Here is a 16,189-nt window from a genome sequence, read left to right as displayed (position 1 = left end):
ACAGTGAAAAAGGTTATCTAGGTGTACAATGGGATCTTGATCAGTTGGATCTATAAGCTGAGGAATGGCAGATGAAGTTTAATTTAGATAAATTTGAGGTGTTGCATTTTGATAAGAGAAACTAGGGCAGGATTTACACAATTAATGGTCAGACTTTGGGGACTGTTGTTGAATAGAGAGACCTCGAGGTGCAGGGACATAGTTCCTTGAAAGTGGCATCACAGGTAGACAGGGTGGTGAAGAAGGCGTTTCGCACACTTGTCTTCATTGGTCAGAGCATTGAGAACAGAAGTTGAAATGTCATGTTACGGCTGTATAAGACGTTGGTGAGGTTGCATTTGGAATACTGTGTACAACTCTTGTCACCCTGCTGTGGGAAAGATGTTATTAAACAGGAAAGGGTACAAAAAAGATTTACAAGGATGCTACTCGAACTGGAGAGTTTGAGTTACAAAGAGAGGCTGGATAGGCTGGGACATTGTTTTCCCTGGAGTGTCAGGGGCTGAGTGGACATTATGACCTTATGGACATTTTTAAAATCATGAGGGGCATAGATAAAGTGAATAGCCAAGGTCTTTTCCTCAGAGTGGAGGAGTCCACAACTAGAAGGCGTAGGCTTCAGGTGACAGGGGAAAGATTTAAAAGTGACCTGAGGGGCAACTTTTTCACACAGAGGGTGGTGTGTGTATGGATGGGCTGCCGGAGGAAGTGGTAAAGGCGAGTACAATTACAATGTTTAAAACACATTTAGACAGGTACATCGATAAGAAAGGTTTACAGAGATGTTGGCTAAAGGCAGGTATATGGGATGAGTTCAGTTTCGGAAACATGGTCGGCATGGGCAACTTGGGCTGAAGGGCCTGTTTCTGTGCTGTATGCCTCTATGACTCTATCTCTGAGCAAATTTGTTTGTCCCACAGGATTGGTGTCCTCAATTCTACCTTCCTGCCCATCTCTAACAGCGTTGACACAATTGCCAATTGAAAATCAAAGAGCCTTAAATGACTTCAGTAACTCAACCCCCACTTTTTTCTGAGGATGAGAGTTTCATAGGATAATAACCCATGGAGAGATAAAACAAACTCTTCTGTCTGGAATCTTAGAAACAAGACTTATTATTCATTACTTTGTGTCCCCTAACTTAGTCTATACCACAAGAGGAAACATCTCTCAAGATCCACCTAATCAAGTTCCTTCAAGACCTATAAAAAAGTCACTACTTATTCTGAACTCCAGTATGTAAAGGCCTAACCTGTTCAATGTTTCTTCATGAGATAAACCCTCTTCCCTGAAACGTGTCAAGTGAACCTTCTCTGAACTGCTTCTATAACATTAATATCTTTTTCAGATAAGGAGGTCAAAACTGAACACAGTACACCAGATGTGATCTTACCAAGGCCCGGTACAACTGCAGTAAAATTCTCTACATTTCTGTTCCAATTCCCCTCAAGTAAACAACATTTCTTTTTGCCTTCATAATCTTTTCCTGAACCTGTGTAATTAATATTTTGTGATTCATGATGCCAGGATACCCAGATCCCTCTGTACTGCAGAGTTTCACAGCCTCTCCACATATAAATAGGGAGTAGTTGGTTAGCTCAGTTGCCGAATGGCTGGCTTGCGATGCAGAGTGATGCCAACAGTGTGGCTTCAATTCCTGCACAGGTCAAGGTACCATGAAGAACTCTCCTTCTCAACATCTCCCTTCACGTGAGTCTTGGTGGCCCTCAGGTTAAACACTAACGAGAGAGCAGCCCTTTGATCTGGTAAGATTGTAATGATTTTACTTTTACATATAAATGGGATTTCACTTTTCTCCTCTTCCTGTCAAGCTCACACTTTCCCAACTTATACTCCATTTGCTCCATTTTTGCCCACTCAGTTAATCTATCTATGACGTTTTGTAAAGAATTGTTATCCTCTAGACAACTTATTTTTTGACCTTACATCATTAGCAAATTTAGCAACAAGATGTTTGATCCCCTCATTGAAGTCTTTGGTATAGAGTTTAATTATTTGAGTCCTCAGCACTGATCCTTGTGGCACTCCCATTAGAGTTTGCCAACCCAACTTTTGCTCAGCTAACCAATTCTTTATCCATCTTAATGTATTAACACTTCGCTCATTGGTTCCTATTTTGTGTAGTAGCCTTTGATTTGGCACCTTGTCAAAAACCTTGTGGAACTCCACATGCACCATATCTACAAGTTCTCCTTTATTCACTTTGCTTGTTACTTGCTGAATGAGCTGTCATAACACGTTAAAATGATTTCACTTTTACAAAGCCATGTTGACTTTAATGGATTCCAAAATTTTCCATATGAGAAACGTTAGGCCCAAAATGTCCTGCTTTCTGGATCCCTTCAAATTAGAACACGGATGTTATTTGCTAACTTCCAATCACTTTGTATCTTTGAAAATTTAAGAAGTTTTGGGACATTACAAACAGTGTCTTTGCTGCCTCTATAGTTTGGAAAGACTGTAGGATATAGGTTATGAGATCCTTGGGGCTTTTGTTATTCATTTACAGGATGTGGAATCATTGGCTATTTATTGCCCATCTCTAATTGATCAGAAGGAAGTTAAGACACAACCACATTACTTTCAGTCTGGTGTTACATATAGGCCAGACGCCTGGTATGGATGGTCGATTTCTTTCTTAAAGGGTCATTTATGAACCTTATGTGTATTTATGATTATCAACAGTGGTAATACAGTCACCATGAGGTGACATTTTAATTCCAGAACTTTTATTGTACTTAAGTTTTGCCATGGCGAGATTCATTGTCTCATACAGCCTGGAAACAGACTCTTTGAACCAACTCATCCATGCCGACCAAGGTTCCCAAACTAAACTAAAACCATTTGCCAGCGTTTGGTCCATATACCTTTAGACCTTTCCCTTCATGTACCTGTCCAAATGTATTTTAAACGTTAAGACAGCAACTACCATTTTCTCTGGCAGTTCATACTATATACGCACAACCATTTGTGTGAAAAAGCTGCCCCTCAGGTTCCTTTTAAATCTTTCCCCTCCCATCTAAAACCTACGCCCTCTAGTTTGAACTGACCTACACTCGGGAAAAGTTATTTTTTATCCACATTATTAATGATTGGTAACATCCTTGTAAATCTGTTCTGCCCCCTTTCTAATTTAACAACATCCTTCCTATAGCAGGGTGACTGGAACCATATACCGTACTCCAAAGGCAGCCTCACCAATGTCCTATACAGACACAACATGATGTCCCAACTCCTATACTTAATGTTCTGAGCAATGAAGGCAAGTGTGCTAAATGCTTTCTTCACCATCCTGTCTACCTGTGATGCCACTTTCAAGGAACTATGTATTTCTACCCCGAGGTCTCTGTTCCACAGCCCTCTCCAGGGCCCTACCATTAACTATGTAAGTCCTGCCCTGGCTTGGCTTACCAAAATGCTACATCTCGTGATTACCTAAATTAAACTCCATCTGCCACTCCTCGGCCCATTGGACCAACTGATCAAGATCTCATTGTGCATTTAGATAACCTTCTTCACCGACCACTTTACCACCAACTTTGGTGTTATCTGCAAACCTACAAACTATGCTTTCTATATCCTCATCCAAATCACATATATATAAATGACAACCAACAGTGGACCCAGCACCAATCCTTTTTTGAACTCACATCTCCAAATAATATTCTATTTTTTTGGATTACTCATCCAATATTATTACCACTTTGCCATCATCTCACATACTTGTCCATCTTTAGATTTAATAGTTTTCCCAACATGTTTTCATGATGATCACACTTGTTTTTTTTTCCCCTCACTTTTGCCCTGATTTTCAAATATCTTTGGGAGGTTTTTGTGGGGTTTAACAGTGAAGACAGACCCAAAAACGCTATTCAGTGCCTCTACATATTAATTCCCTAGACTCCCCCTCCAGATGTCCAACATTGGTTAAAGATACTTGTTTCTTTACAAGCACTGCAGAAACTCTTACAATCTAATTTTATATTCGAGCTAACTTTCTCTTATATTTAATATCTTTGCCTTCACTAATTTTCAGTCATTCTTGATGAAGGGCTTATGCCTGAAACATCAATTCTCCTGCTCCTCGGGTGCTGCCTGACTTACTGTGATTTTCCAGTGCCACACTCTTCGACTCAAATTTTCAGTCAGTCCTTTGCATATTTTCTAAAATCTGTCCAATCATCTGACGTGCCTGTAATATTCAGAGAATTGTTTAACAATTCTTTCAATTTAATACTACTCTTAACTTACTTATTTAGCCAGACGAGTCAGAGTGCGGACATGGATACCACCATTACGCGTGGGGACACCTCCCACCATGTACGTGGCAGGTACTCATACGACTCAGCCAACGTTGTCTATCTCATACGCTGCAGGCAAGGATGCCCTGAGGCATGGTACATTGGTGAAACCGAGCAGAGGCTATGACAATGAATGAATGGGCACTGCCTAACAATCAACAGACTGGAGTGTTCCCTCCCAGTTGGAGAACACTTCAGTGGTCCAGGACATTCAACCTTGGACCTTCGGGTGACCATCCTTCAAGGCGGATTTCGGGACAGGCAGCAGTGAAAAGTGGCTGAGCAGAGGCTGATAGCTAAGTTCGGTACCCATAGGAGGGCCTCAACCGGAACCTTGGGTTCATGTCACACCAGAGGTGACCACCATTGCACTATACACACACACGCACTCCTATATACACACAGACACACCTATACACAGACACGCACACTCCCACAGTCACACATGCATCCTCTCACAGACACTTTACACTCACACACACATATACACTCTCTCTCACAGAAACTCACAACCCCCCACCCCAGACACACACACACACATGCGCGCACAAACCCACATGCACACATACACATATACATTTGTGGGGTGAATTTGTACTTGCAGAGTTACATTGTACTTTGCTCAAAAACTGCATGAATCCATGTAAGATTCTGTTAACTCACTTTTTAGATTAGGATCAGTCTAAACGTTATGGCACAGACAGCAAAACACCTTCAACATCTTAACATTTTATCTGGGCTGACACCAATTGTTATAGTTAACCTGAGAATGTAACTTTTTAAAAAGGTTTTGTGATTTACATATGAAAGAAATGAAACTATCATGGTCATTCTAACAGATGAGAGACTTAACAATCAAGGTATTTTTCAATGTATAATTTCAGTTACTTCACACTATAAACGTTTGCTATAAATTCTGTGTCTTACAATTGTGTACTCCACAACCACCTGACGAAGGAGCAGCGCTCTGAAAGCTAGTGCTTCCAATTAAACATGTTGGACTATAACCTGGTTTGTGTGATTTTTAACTTTGTACACCCCAGTCCAATACCAGCATCTCCAAATCATTATTTATCCATGTATTTCCCATGGCTAATCCACCTAGCCTGCACATCCCTGGGCACCACAGACAATTTAGCATGGCCAATCTGCCTAACCTGTGCATCTTTGGACTATGGGAGGGAACTGGTGCAGCCGGAGAATTTGCAACCTCTACTCAGACAGTTGCCCGAGGCTGGAAATGAATCCAGGTCCCTGGCACTATGAAGCAGCAGTGCTAACCACTGAGCCACCATGCTGCCCCTTAACTCCATCTTTTATGATTTTGCAAGCTCTGCCCTTGTCAATTGGTGTAATCTTGTGTTTACATGTTTTGTATTGTTTGGTCACAAGCTGAATCTTCAAGTTGTTACTTTGCTCTAATGCCCTATCATTTCCCTTTAGTTTACCACATCTCCCCTCACATACTGTTGCCCAACTATTTGTGTAAAACTCAGCACTCTCTCACTAGTGTTTGAGCCACACATTCATGTCTCTGTAATGGCTCTCTCTAATGGATTCACTGCCACAGAAGGCTGTGGAGGTCAGGTTATTGAATATATTTAAGATGGAGATAGATAGGTTATTGATTGTCAAGGGGATCAAGTGTTAAAGCGGGAGAATAGGGTTGAGAAAATTATCAGCCGTGATTGAAAGATGGATCAAACTCAACTGAATGAGCTAGTTTCTGCTCCGATGTCTCATGGTCTTGTGGCTCAGATCATTGGGGTGCTGCTTTCTGAGTTAGACCCTTCCAGTTCATACTCCCTATTCTGAATGCATTTCCTAATCCTATTTATGTCACTGGGGACCATGACAACTAGACCCACACTCACCTCAAGTCCCTCGGCAGCCCAGAGTTCTGAACCTTGGCACAGATCAGGCATCACAGGGTTCTGGATAGAAGCAAATTATGTCAGATGCTGGAATCTGGACCGAAAACAACATATACTGGAGATCACAGCCGTACAGTCAACATCCATGGAGAGAAAGCAAGCTAATGTTTCGAGTCTAGGTGATTCTTCATCAAAGCTGATGCGAAATGTGGAGGAGGGAGCATTTACACAATAATGATGGGTTGTTGGGGTTGGAGTGCTGGGGGGAGAAAGGATGTTGACAGTTCAGATTAAATTATTGGAATGTGAGAATGACAGAACCATGTTTTTTTTTTACAATTCATTTTGTGAGATGTGGGCTGGGGCAATATTTATTGCCCATCCCTGGTTGCCCTTGCGAAAGTGGTGGTAAGCTGCCTTCTTGAACCGCTGCAGTCCATCTGATATGGGTTGACCCACAAAACCATTAGGGAGGGAATTCCAGGATTTTGACGCAGTGACAATGAGGGAACAACAATATATTTCCAAGTCAGGATGACAAGCAGCTTGGAGGGGAATTTGAAGGTGGTGAGGTGCTGGTGTTCCCATATATCTGCTGCCTTTGCCCTTCTAGATGGAAGTGGTCATGGGTTTGGAATATGCTGTCTGAGGATCTTTGGAGAATTTCTGCAATGCATCTTGTAGATAGTACATTCTGCTGCTACTGAGCGTTGGTGGTGGAGGGAGTGGATGCTTGTGGATGTAATGCCAATCATGCGCGCTGCTTTGTCCTGGATGGTGTCAAGCTTCTTGAGTGTTGTTGGAGCTGCACTCATCCAGGCAAGTGGGGAGTACTCCATCACATTCCTGACTTGTGCCTTGTAGATGGTGGAGAAAGTGAGGTCTGCAGACGCTGGAGATCAAAGCTGAAACTTTATTGCTGGAACAGCACAGCAGGTCAGGCAGCATCTAGGGAACAGAAGATTCGACGTTTCGGGCACATGCCCTTCTTCAGGAATTGAATATATTTAAGATGGTGGACAGGCTTTGCGGAGTCAGGAGGTGAGTTGAGCACTGCAGTATTCCTAGCTTCTGACCTGCTCTTGTAGCTACTGTGTTAATGTGGAGAGTCCAGTTAAGTTTCTGGTCAATGATAGCCCCCAGGATGTTGATAGTTGGGAATTCAGTAATGTAATGCCATTGAATGCCAAAGGGAGGTAGTTAGATTGCTTCTTATTAGTGATGGTCATAGCCTGGCATTTGTATGGCACAAATGTTACTTGCCATTTGTAAGCCCAAGCTTGGATATAGGAGAAAGTGAGGTCTGCAGATGCTGGAGATCAAAGTTGAAACTTTATTGCTGGAACAGCACAGCAGGTCAGACAGCATCCAGGGAACAGGAGATTCGACGTTTCGGGCACAGGCCCTTCTTCAGGAATCATTCCTGAAGAAGGGCCTGTGCCCGAAACGTCGAATCTCCTGTTCCCTGGATGCTGCCTGACCTGCTGTGCTGTTCCAGCAATAAAGTTTCAAGCTTGGATATAGTCCAAATCTTGTTGCATTTGAACATGGACTGTTTCAGTGTCTGAGGGTCGCGAATACTGTTGAACATTGTAAAATCATTGGCAAATATCCCAGTCATGATCTTGTGATGGAGGGAAGGTCATTGATGAAGCAACTGAAGATGGTTGGGCCTAGGACACTGCCTTGAGGAACTCCTGCAGAGATGTCCTGGAGCTGAGATGACTGACCTCCAACAAACACAACCATTTTCCCCCTTTTACCCATTGATTCCAGTTTTTCTAGGGCTTCTTGATGCCAAACTCTGTCGAATGGAGATTGATGTCAAGGGCTGTCACTCTCACCTCACCTCTGGAATTCAGCTCTTTTTGTCCATACTTGGACCAAGACTGTAATGAGGTCCAGAGCTGAGTGGCCCTGGATGAACCCAAACTGGGAATCACTGAGCAAGTGCTGCTTGATAGAACTGTTGATGACACCTTCTATCACTTTACTAATGATCGAGACTTAGACTGATGGGGTGGTAATTGGCTGGGTTGGGTTGGTCCTGCTTTTTATGGACAGGATAAACCTGGGCAATTTTCCACATTGTCAGGAAGATACTGGTATTGTAACTGTACTGGAATGGCTTGGTTAGGGGAGTGCCAAGTTCTGGAGTACAAGTCTTCAGTACTATTGTCAGAATGTTGTGAGAACCCATAGCCTTTGTAGTAACCAGTGTCTTCAACCATTTCTTTGTTTTATGTGCAGTGAATCGAGTTGGCTGAAGACTACCTGTGATGCTGAGGACCATTGGAGGAGGCTGAGATGGATCATCCACTCAGCATTTCTGGCTAAAGATTGCTGTGAAAGCTTCAGCCTTATCTTTTGCACTGATGTGCTGTGCTCTTCCATCACTGAGGATATTTGTGGAACTTCCTCCACAACTCCAGTGAGTTGTTTAATCATCTACCACCATTTGCAACTGGATCTAGCAGGACTGCAGAGCTTAGACCTAATCCATTGGTTGTGGAATCACTTAGCTCTGTCTATTACTTGCTGCTTATGATGTTTGGCATTCAAGTAGTCCTGTTTGGTGGCTTCAGATGTGTCTAACTGCCAGAGTAGAAAGAACAGAAAACCCCAGGAGGGGGTGGGGAGGTGGTGGAGGGGACAGATGACCTTTATCTGCTCACCAAATCTCCTCGTGTTACGAGCAAGTCTTCCAGTATCGTATCAGGCAGTGACTGTGAATCCCATTGGGATCCCCTTCTCTTCTTCAAAGGCTCTTTTCTGTAGAGTCAGACTCTCACCTGCATGACAGAACAGATAGATGGAAGGCCAATGGTTACTGTGTTCCCACTGGCTATTCCGTGAGCACTGTGCCTCCTCATGTTTTCAGATCAATTCTCGTGCCCTCTGAGCAAAATCATCTCATCCTGTTGAGTGAGCACTCCTTCCTCATCATCAGTGAAGAAGTGGCCTCCGTGGTGTCTTGTGTGTAATCCATATTCTCTATTGGGGTCAGGCTGGACTGTATGCTGCACCTCCCTGTCTCATACTTTTATGATATGGTCCTCTCTTACAAATGAAAGACAATGACCACAAGTAGTTTCCCCTTGGAGTCAAGCACAGCGCCTGTGCCTGAGGCAGCACACAGTCCATACTGGGACACATGAATGCCTCAAGCAAGTTACCATTCTTGAGGCTATTCATGTTATCCTCCACACCCTCACTGGTTGAGCTTCACTCCTTTTTACTTTTCATTGCTGGCTACTGAATGATTGTGGATAGTCAGCTGATCCCTATCCAAACCCTCTTCAGTTCCCAATCCCAGGATGTTTATTGTGTTACTGAGCATCTGTTCCATTTAACAGAAGCAGGTCCTGGGCTTTAAAATCAGGATGTAACTCTGACAATATTGTTACTGAAGGAATATTCTCTGAACAGACTACTTCATTGACCCTCCTCTGGATCAGCTCTCATCAATCAAATCCTGGCTTGTAATCCATGACACCATGGTGGATTGTCCTCCCCTTGGGTCTGTCAACGGTGGAATCTGACGATTCCTTTTCTCTGTTTTTGCCGAGGTTCCAAGTTACGGTGTCAGCTTCCCAGTGCCAAACCAGGAAGGTGGATGGGGATGTCACACCCATTCTGTCAAACATAGCGTTTCTATTGAAGGAACTTGGACAAAGTTTGGAATGGCTTTGCTGGCTTTGGAGTTTGAGGCTGCTACCACCATAAGGAATGGGGAGAAGACCCAAGATGACTATGTTTCTCACTCCTTGCTGAATATCCTGTTGCAGGATCTGAGGAATGACAGTGTGGAATTTTCTCCCAACCACCAGAGGAATACGACAGTGTCTTTGAGCAAGGATGGAAATCGGCAGCAGCAGTGTGCTCTCACCAGTTACCAAGGAGATCCGGGATCTCAGAAGGGAGGGAGAAGTCAGTGGGACAACACATTCAGGTGCCAAGCTTCTCTCAACTAATCATATTCCCTGAGAAGTGATGCACAGAGTAGCACAAATTCCAGCTTCATCAATTCCCCTCTTGAAGTGCCTCACACGTCCATTGAATCACTCTCTTCCTCATCTCATTGTCTTCTCATGCCCATGCCTCCTTCAGTCCTCTCTATGCAAGTAGGGTACATGATTACACAGTGGTTAGCACTGCTGCCTCAACATCAAGGACCTGAGTTCGATTCCAGCATTGGTTGACTCCATTTGGAGTTTGCACTTCCTTTCAGTGCATGCATACGTTTCCTCCAGGTGCTCTGGTTTCCTCCCACAGTCCAAAGATTAGGTGGACGGGCCATGTTAAATTGCCCATAGTGTCCAAGGTTCTGCAGGTTTGGTGAGTCAGCTATGGGAAATATGGTGTGTAGCAGTTGTGGAGAGAAAGCAGAGTTACAACTTCGGGTGCAGTGACCATTCCTCAGAACTCTGGATGCGAAATATTAATTCCAGTTTCTTTCCACAGATACTGCCAGATTTGCTGAGCTTCTCCAGCAATTTCTGTCTTTGCTTCAGATTTCTAGCATCCACCATTCTGTTTGTTTTGTGCTGGGAAATAATAGTTGGAAATGAGATGCTTTTGCTGTTCATGTTGACTGTATTGGACAGTGAAAAGCCTCAGGATATTTTGTACAGTGGAAAATGACCCAGTGTGGATTCCAAGATGTATGGTGGGACAGCAACTAAACCTTTTAGATCTTTTGCTACTCTCGGCCGCCCCTCCTGAACCTCTCGTTTTTATAGAACATAGAACATAGAAGAATGCAGCGCAGTACAGGCCCTTTGGCCCTCGATGTTGCGCCGATCCAAGCCCACCTAACCTACACTAGCCCACTATCCTCCATATGCCTATCCAATGCCCGTTTAAATGCCCATAAAGAGGGAGAGTCCATCACTGCTACTGGCAGGGCATTCCATGAACTCACGACTCGCTGAGTAAAGAATCTACCCCTAACATCTGTCCTACACCTACCACCCCTTAATTTAAAGCTATGCCCCCTCGTAATAGCTGACTCCATACGTGGAAAAAGGTTCTCATGGTCAACCCTATCTAAACCCCTAATCATCTTGTACACCTCTATCAAGTCACCCCTAAACCTTCTTTTCTCCATTGAAAACAGCCCCAAGTGCCTCAGCCTTTCCTCATACGATCTTCCTACCATACCAGGCAACATCCTGGTAAACCTCCTCTGCACCCGTTCCAGTGCCTCCACATCCTTCCTATAGTATGGAGATCAAAACTGCACACTATGCTCCGGATGCGGCCGCACCAGAGTCTTATACAACTGCAACATGACCTCAGGGCTCCGGAACTCAATTCCTCTACCAATAAAAGCCAGTACGCCATATGCCTTCTTCACCGCACTATTTACCTGGGTGGCAACTTTCAGAGATCTGTGTACATGGACACCAAGATCCCTCTGCTCATCCACACTACCAAGTATCCGACCATTAGCCCAGTACCCCATCTTTTTGTTAGTGAATCACCTCACACTTACCTACATTGAACTCCATTTGCCACCTTTCTGCCCAGCTCTGCAACTTATCTATATCCCGCTGTAACCTGCCACGTCCTTCCTCACTGTCAACAACTCCACCGACTTTCGTATAATCCGCAAACTTGCTCACCCAACCTTCTAGCTCCTCCTCCAGGTCATTTATAAAAATGACAAACAGCAATAGTCCCAAAATAGATCCTTGCGGAACACCGCTAGTAACTGCACTCCAAGATGAACCTTTACCATCAACTACTACCCTCTGTCTTCTTCCCGCCAGCCAATTCCTAATCCAAACCTCCAACTCACCCTCAATGCCATACCTCCGTATTTTTTGCAGTAGCCTACCATGGAGAACCTTATCAAACGCCTTACTAAAATCCATATACACCACATCTACCGTTTTACCCTTGTCTCCCTCCTTAGTCACCTCCTCAAAGAATTCAATAAGGTTTGTGAGGCACGACCTGCCCTTCACAAAACCATGCTGACTATCCTTGATCACATTATTCCTATCCAGATGTTCATAAATCCTATCCCTTACAATTCTCTCTAAGACTTTGCCCACAACAGAAGTGACACTCACCGGCCTATAGTTACTAGGGTTATCCCTACTCCCCTTCTTGAACAAGGGAACCACATTTGCTAGCCTCCAGTCTTCTGGCACTATTCCTGTAGACAACGAGGACATAAAAATCAAGGCCAATGGCTCTGCAATCTCCTCCCTTGCTTCCCAGAGAATCCTAGGATAAACGCTATCAGGCCCAGGGGACTTATCTATTTTCACCCTTTCCAGAATTTCCAACACCTCTTCCCTACATACCTCAAAGCCGTCCATTCTAATTAATTGTGACTCAATATTCACATCAGCAACAATGTCCTGTTCCTGAGTGAATACTGACGAAAAGTATTAATTCAGTGTCTCCCCAATCTCTTCAGCCTCCACACGCAACTTCCCACTACTATTCTTGACTGGACCTATTCCTACCCTAGTCATTCTTTTATTCCTGACATACCTATAGAAAGCCTTAGGGTTTTCCCTAATCCTACCAACTAAGGACTTTTCATGTCCCCTCCTTGTTGCTCTTAATTCTCTCTTCAGATCCTTCCTGGCTACCTTATAATTCTCAATCGCCCCAATTGAACCTTCACGCTTCATCTTTACATAGGCCGCCCTCTTCCATTTAACAAGGGATTCCAATTCCTTATTAAACCACAGCTCCCTCACATAACCCTTTCCTCCCTGCCTGACAGGTACATATTTATCAATGACACTCAATAGTTGCTCCTTGAACAAACTCCACATGTCAATTGTGCCCATGCCTTGAAGCCTACTTTTCCAAGCCAAGCATTCTAAGTCGTGCCTCACCGCATCATAATTTCCCTGCCCTCAGCTATAACTCTTGCCCTGCAGTGCACACTTATCCCTCTCCATCACTAGAGTAAAAGTCACTGAATTGTGGTCACTGTCCCCAAAGTGCTCACCTACCTCCAATTCTAACACCTGGCCTGGTTCGTTACCCAGAACCAAATCCAGTATGGCCTCACCTCTTGTTGGCTTGTCTACATATTGTGTCAGGAAACCCTCCTGCACACATTGGACAAACACCGACCCATCCAACGAACTCGAGCTATAGCTTTCCCAGTCAATATCTGGAAAGTTAAAGTCCCCCATAACAACTACCCTATTACTTTCAATCTCCTCCTGAATCATCTTCGCAATCCTTTCTTCTACGTCTCTAGGACTATTAGGAGGCCTGTAGAAAACTCCTAACAGGGTGACCTCACCTTTCCTATTCCTAACCTCAGCCCAAACTATCTCAGATGTCGAGTCTTCATCCATCGTCCTTTCCACCGCAGTAATACTATCTTTGACAAGCAATGCCACACCTCCCCCTCTTTTATCCCCACCTCTGACCCTACTAAAACATTTAAACCCTGGAACCTGCAACAGCCAATCCTGTCCCTGTTCTACCCATATCTCCGTAATAGCCACAACATCGAAATCCCAGGTACCAACCCACGCTGCAAGTTCACCTACCTTATTTCGTATACTTCTTGCATTGAAGTATACACACTTCAAGACACTTTCCTGTTTACAGGCACCCTCCTTTGAGATTGATACCATCACTCCAGGTCCTGCACCCTAACTCCAGGTCCTGCACCCTAAAGCTACAGTCTAGGTTCCCATGCCCCTGCAGAGTTAGTTTAAATCCCCCCCAAGAGCACTAGCAAACCTCCCCCCAAGGATGCTGGTGCCCCTCAGGTTCAGGTGTAGACCATCCTGTTTATAGAGGTCCCACCTTCCCCAGAAAGAACCCCAGTTATCCAGATACCGGAATCTCTCCCTCCTGCACCATCCCTGTAGCCACGCATTTAACTGTTCTCTCTCCCTATTCCTCGACTCTCTATCACGTGGCATGGGTAACAAACCAGAGACAACAACTCTGTTTGTTCAAACTCTGAGCTTCCAGCCTAGCTCCCTGAAAGCCTGCCTAACATCCTCAGCCCTCCTCCTACCTATGTCTTTGGTGCCAATGTGGACCACGACTTCGGGCTGCTCCCCCTCCCCCTTAAGGACCCGGAAAACATGATTAGAGACTTGCACCTGGAAGGCAACATACCAAACGTGAGTCTCTCTCGTCCCCACAGAACCGCCTCTCTGTGCCCCGAACTATCGAGTCCCCAATAACTATTGCTCTGCTCTTCTCCACCCTTCCCTTCTGAGCAACGGGGACAGGATCCGTGGCAGAGGTAAGTCCCCCCCCTCTCCACAAGTATCCAAAACGGTATACTTGTTCTTGAGGGGAACGGCCACAGGGGGTCCCTGCATTGGCTGCTTCCTCCCAGTCCCCCTCACTGTCACCCATCTGTCTGCAATCTTTGGAATTACTACTTCCCTAAAGCTCCGATCTATGACCCCCTTTGCCTCCCGAATGATCCTGAGTTCATCCAACTCCAGCTCCAGTTCCCTAACACGGTCTTGGAGGAGCTGGAGATGGGTGCACTTCCTGCAAGTGTAATCAGCAGGGACGGCCATGGCATCCCTCACCTCAAACATGTTGCAAGAGGAACATTGCACTGCCTTCACTGCCATCCCTCTAAAAGTAACCTTTTAAAAAAAAACTAGGTCTAAAGAATAGAACAAGCAAAATGCAGCACTTACCTACTTACCACAATGGGTCTTATTATTAGGTTAGAGGAGGAGGGCGGGTGGGAGGCACTACCTCTGTAGTGCCTCGGGCTCCTCTCCTGCGCACTTTTATAGGAAAAAAACCTGCCCAGGTAAGCTTGCGCTACACCAGCTTCCGACTGCCCCTCTGGTCGTCGTCACTTCCCCGTGCGGCTCCCGCGCTTTCTGTGAAGAGAAAAAAAAAACACCGCTGCCCGCTACCGGTAAGTAATTTTAAAACAAACTGTCTCACCTTAGCTGTAGCCTTCTGGGTTCGTTTAAACTCAGCTGCTGCTCGCACTCAAAATGACCGTTGGCGTCGAAGGGTGAGTATTTATACTCACTGCTTTCCTTCCCGGCTGCCCCTCTGGTCGTCGTCACTTCCCCCTGCGGCTCCCGCTCTTTCTGTGAAGAGAAAAAAAAACACCACTGCCCGCTACCGGTAAGTAATTTTAAAACAAACTGTCTCACCTTAGCTGTAGCCTTCCGGGTTCGTTTAAACTTAGCTGCTGCTCGCACTCAAAATGCAAAATGCCCCCTCGGGTCAGACATCTCAAGGGAGGGATTGTGTGAAAGAATGTAGAACATTGGCTCCAAGAAACTATTGCATTACACACAAGATTTGATTGAAAGCCAGTGTGGAGCTTGAGGGCTGGTGTATTCTCTGATATTCCAGTGAATATATTTGTATACTTTGGTAATTGCTAATTATCTGGTGTTGATCGATCCTTTACTTCATGTTGAAAAATCAAAGCAAAAGCTTTCTGTTCAATGCACAGATTGTATTCTCAGCTACAAAGAAGACCAGATAATAAATTCCCTGACAGACACATGCCTGTGTTGCACTCGAGCATCTCCTTTATGTCAGGTGAAATCTGAAGGTCTCAAATGAATTGGTCTGCTGGGAATATAACAATAGGATAATGGCTCAAACATTTATCTTGTACAAGTAAAGTTGCAATTTGAAGTCGCACTGTTCTGTCATTTATGGTATTTATTTCCACTGGAGTCATCTGAATTGAAATGTTCTGTGGTTTTAACTTTCAAATCAAAAATGTATGATGAATCCTAACGTGTGTGCAATGTATTTCAGCTTTCCCTTGCTATTTTCCAGGCGTGTTTCTAATTCCCTACACCCTGATGCTGGCTTTCATTGCCAATGTTTTATTTGGAATGTTCCTTTGGGCAGTTTGCCAGTCTCGGACCTGTTGCAATGTGGAAAGCTGTGCCCATGTTACAAGGTTAATGTTTATCCAGCACCGTGAGCTTGTTAAAGGTTTAAATATTGTGTTTAATTCATGTTAGTAAGTGGAGCCTGAGGCCAGCC

General features: G+C 44.5%; 1 protein-coding gene across 1 annotated transcript in view; it reads right to left on the bottom strand.

Annotated features, from left to right (window-relative positions):
- LOC122557096 (sodium- and chloride-dependent neutral and basic amino acid transporter B(0+)-like) overlaps positions 1-14,879 on the bottom strand; it is a 120,303-nt gene extending 105,424 nt beyond the window's left edge. Inside the window, exons 1-2 of the mRNA XM_087992229.1 lie at positions 14,865-14,879; positions 6,197-6,256 (exon numbers count right to left, since the gene is read on the bottom strand). Coding sequence (XP_087848355.1) covers positions 6,197-6,247 — 51 coding nt within the window. The 5' untranslated portion in view covers positions 6,248-6,256; positions 14,865-14,879. The remainder of the gene's footprint in view (positions 1-6,196; positions 6,257-14,864) is intronic.
- Positions 14,880-16,189: the final 1,310 nt, after the last annotated feature.

Source organism: Chiloscyllium plagiosum, unplaced genomic scaffold (assembly GCF_037043375.1).
Source record: "Chiloscyllium plagiosum isolate Xiang-an unplaced genomic scaffold, Cpla_swu_hap1 HiC_scaffold_11, whole genome shotgun sequence".
Classification (NCBI taxonomy): Eukaryota; Metazoa; Chordata; class Chondrichthyes; order Orectolobiformes; family Hemiscylliidae; genus Chiloscyllium; species Chiloscyllium plagiosum.
This window is presented reverse-complemented; position numbering and strand designations above follow the sequence as displayed.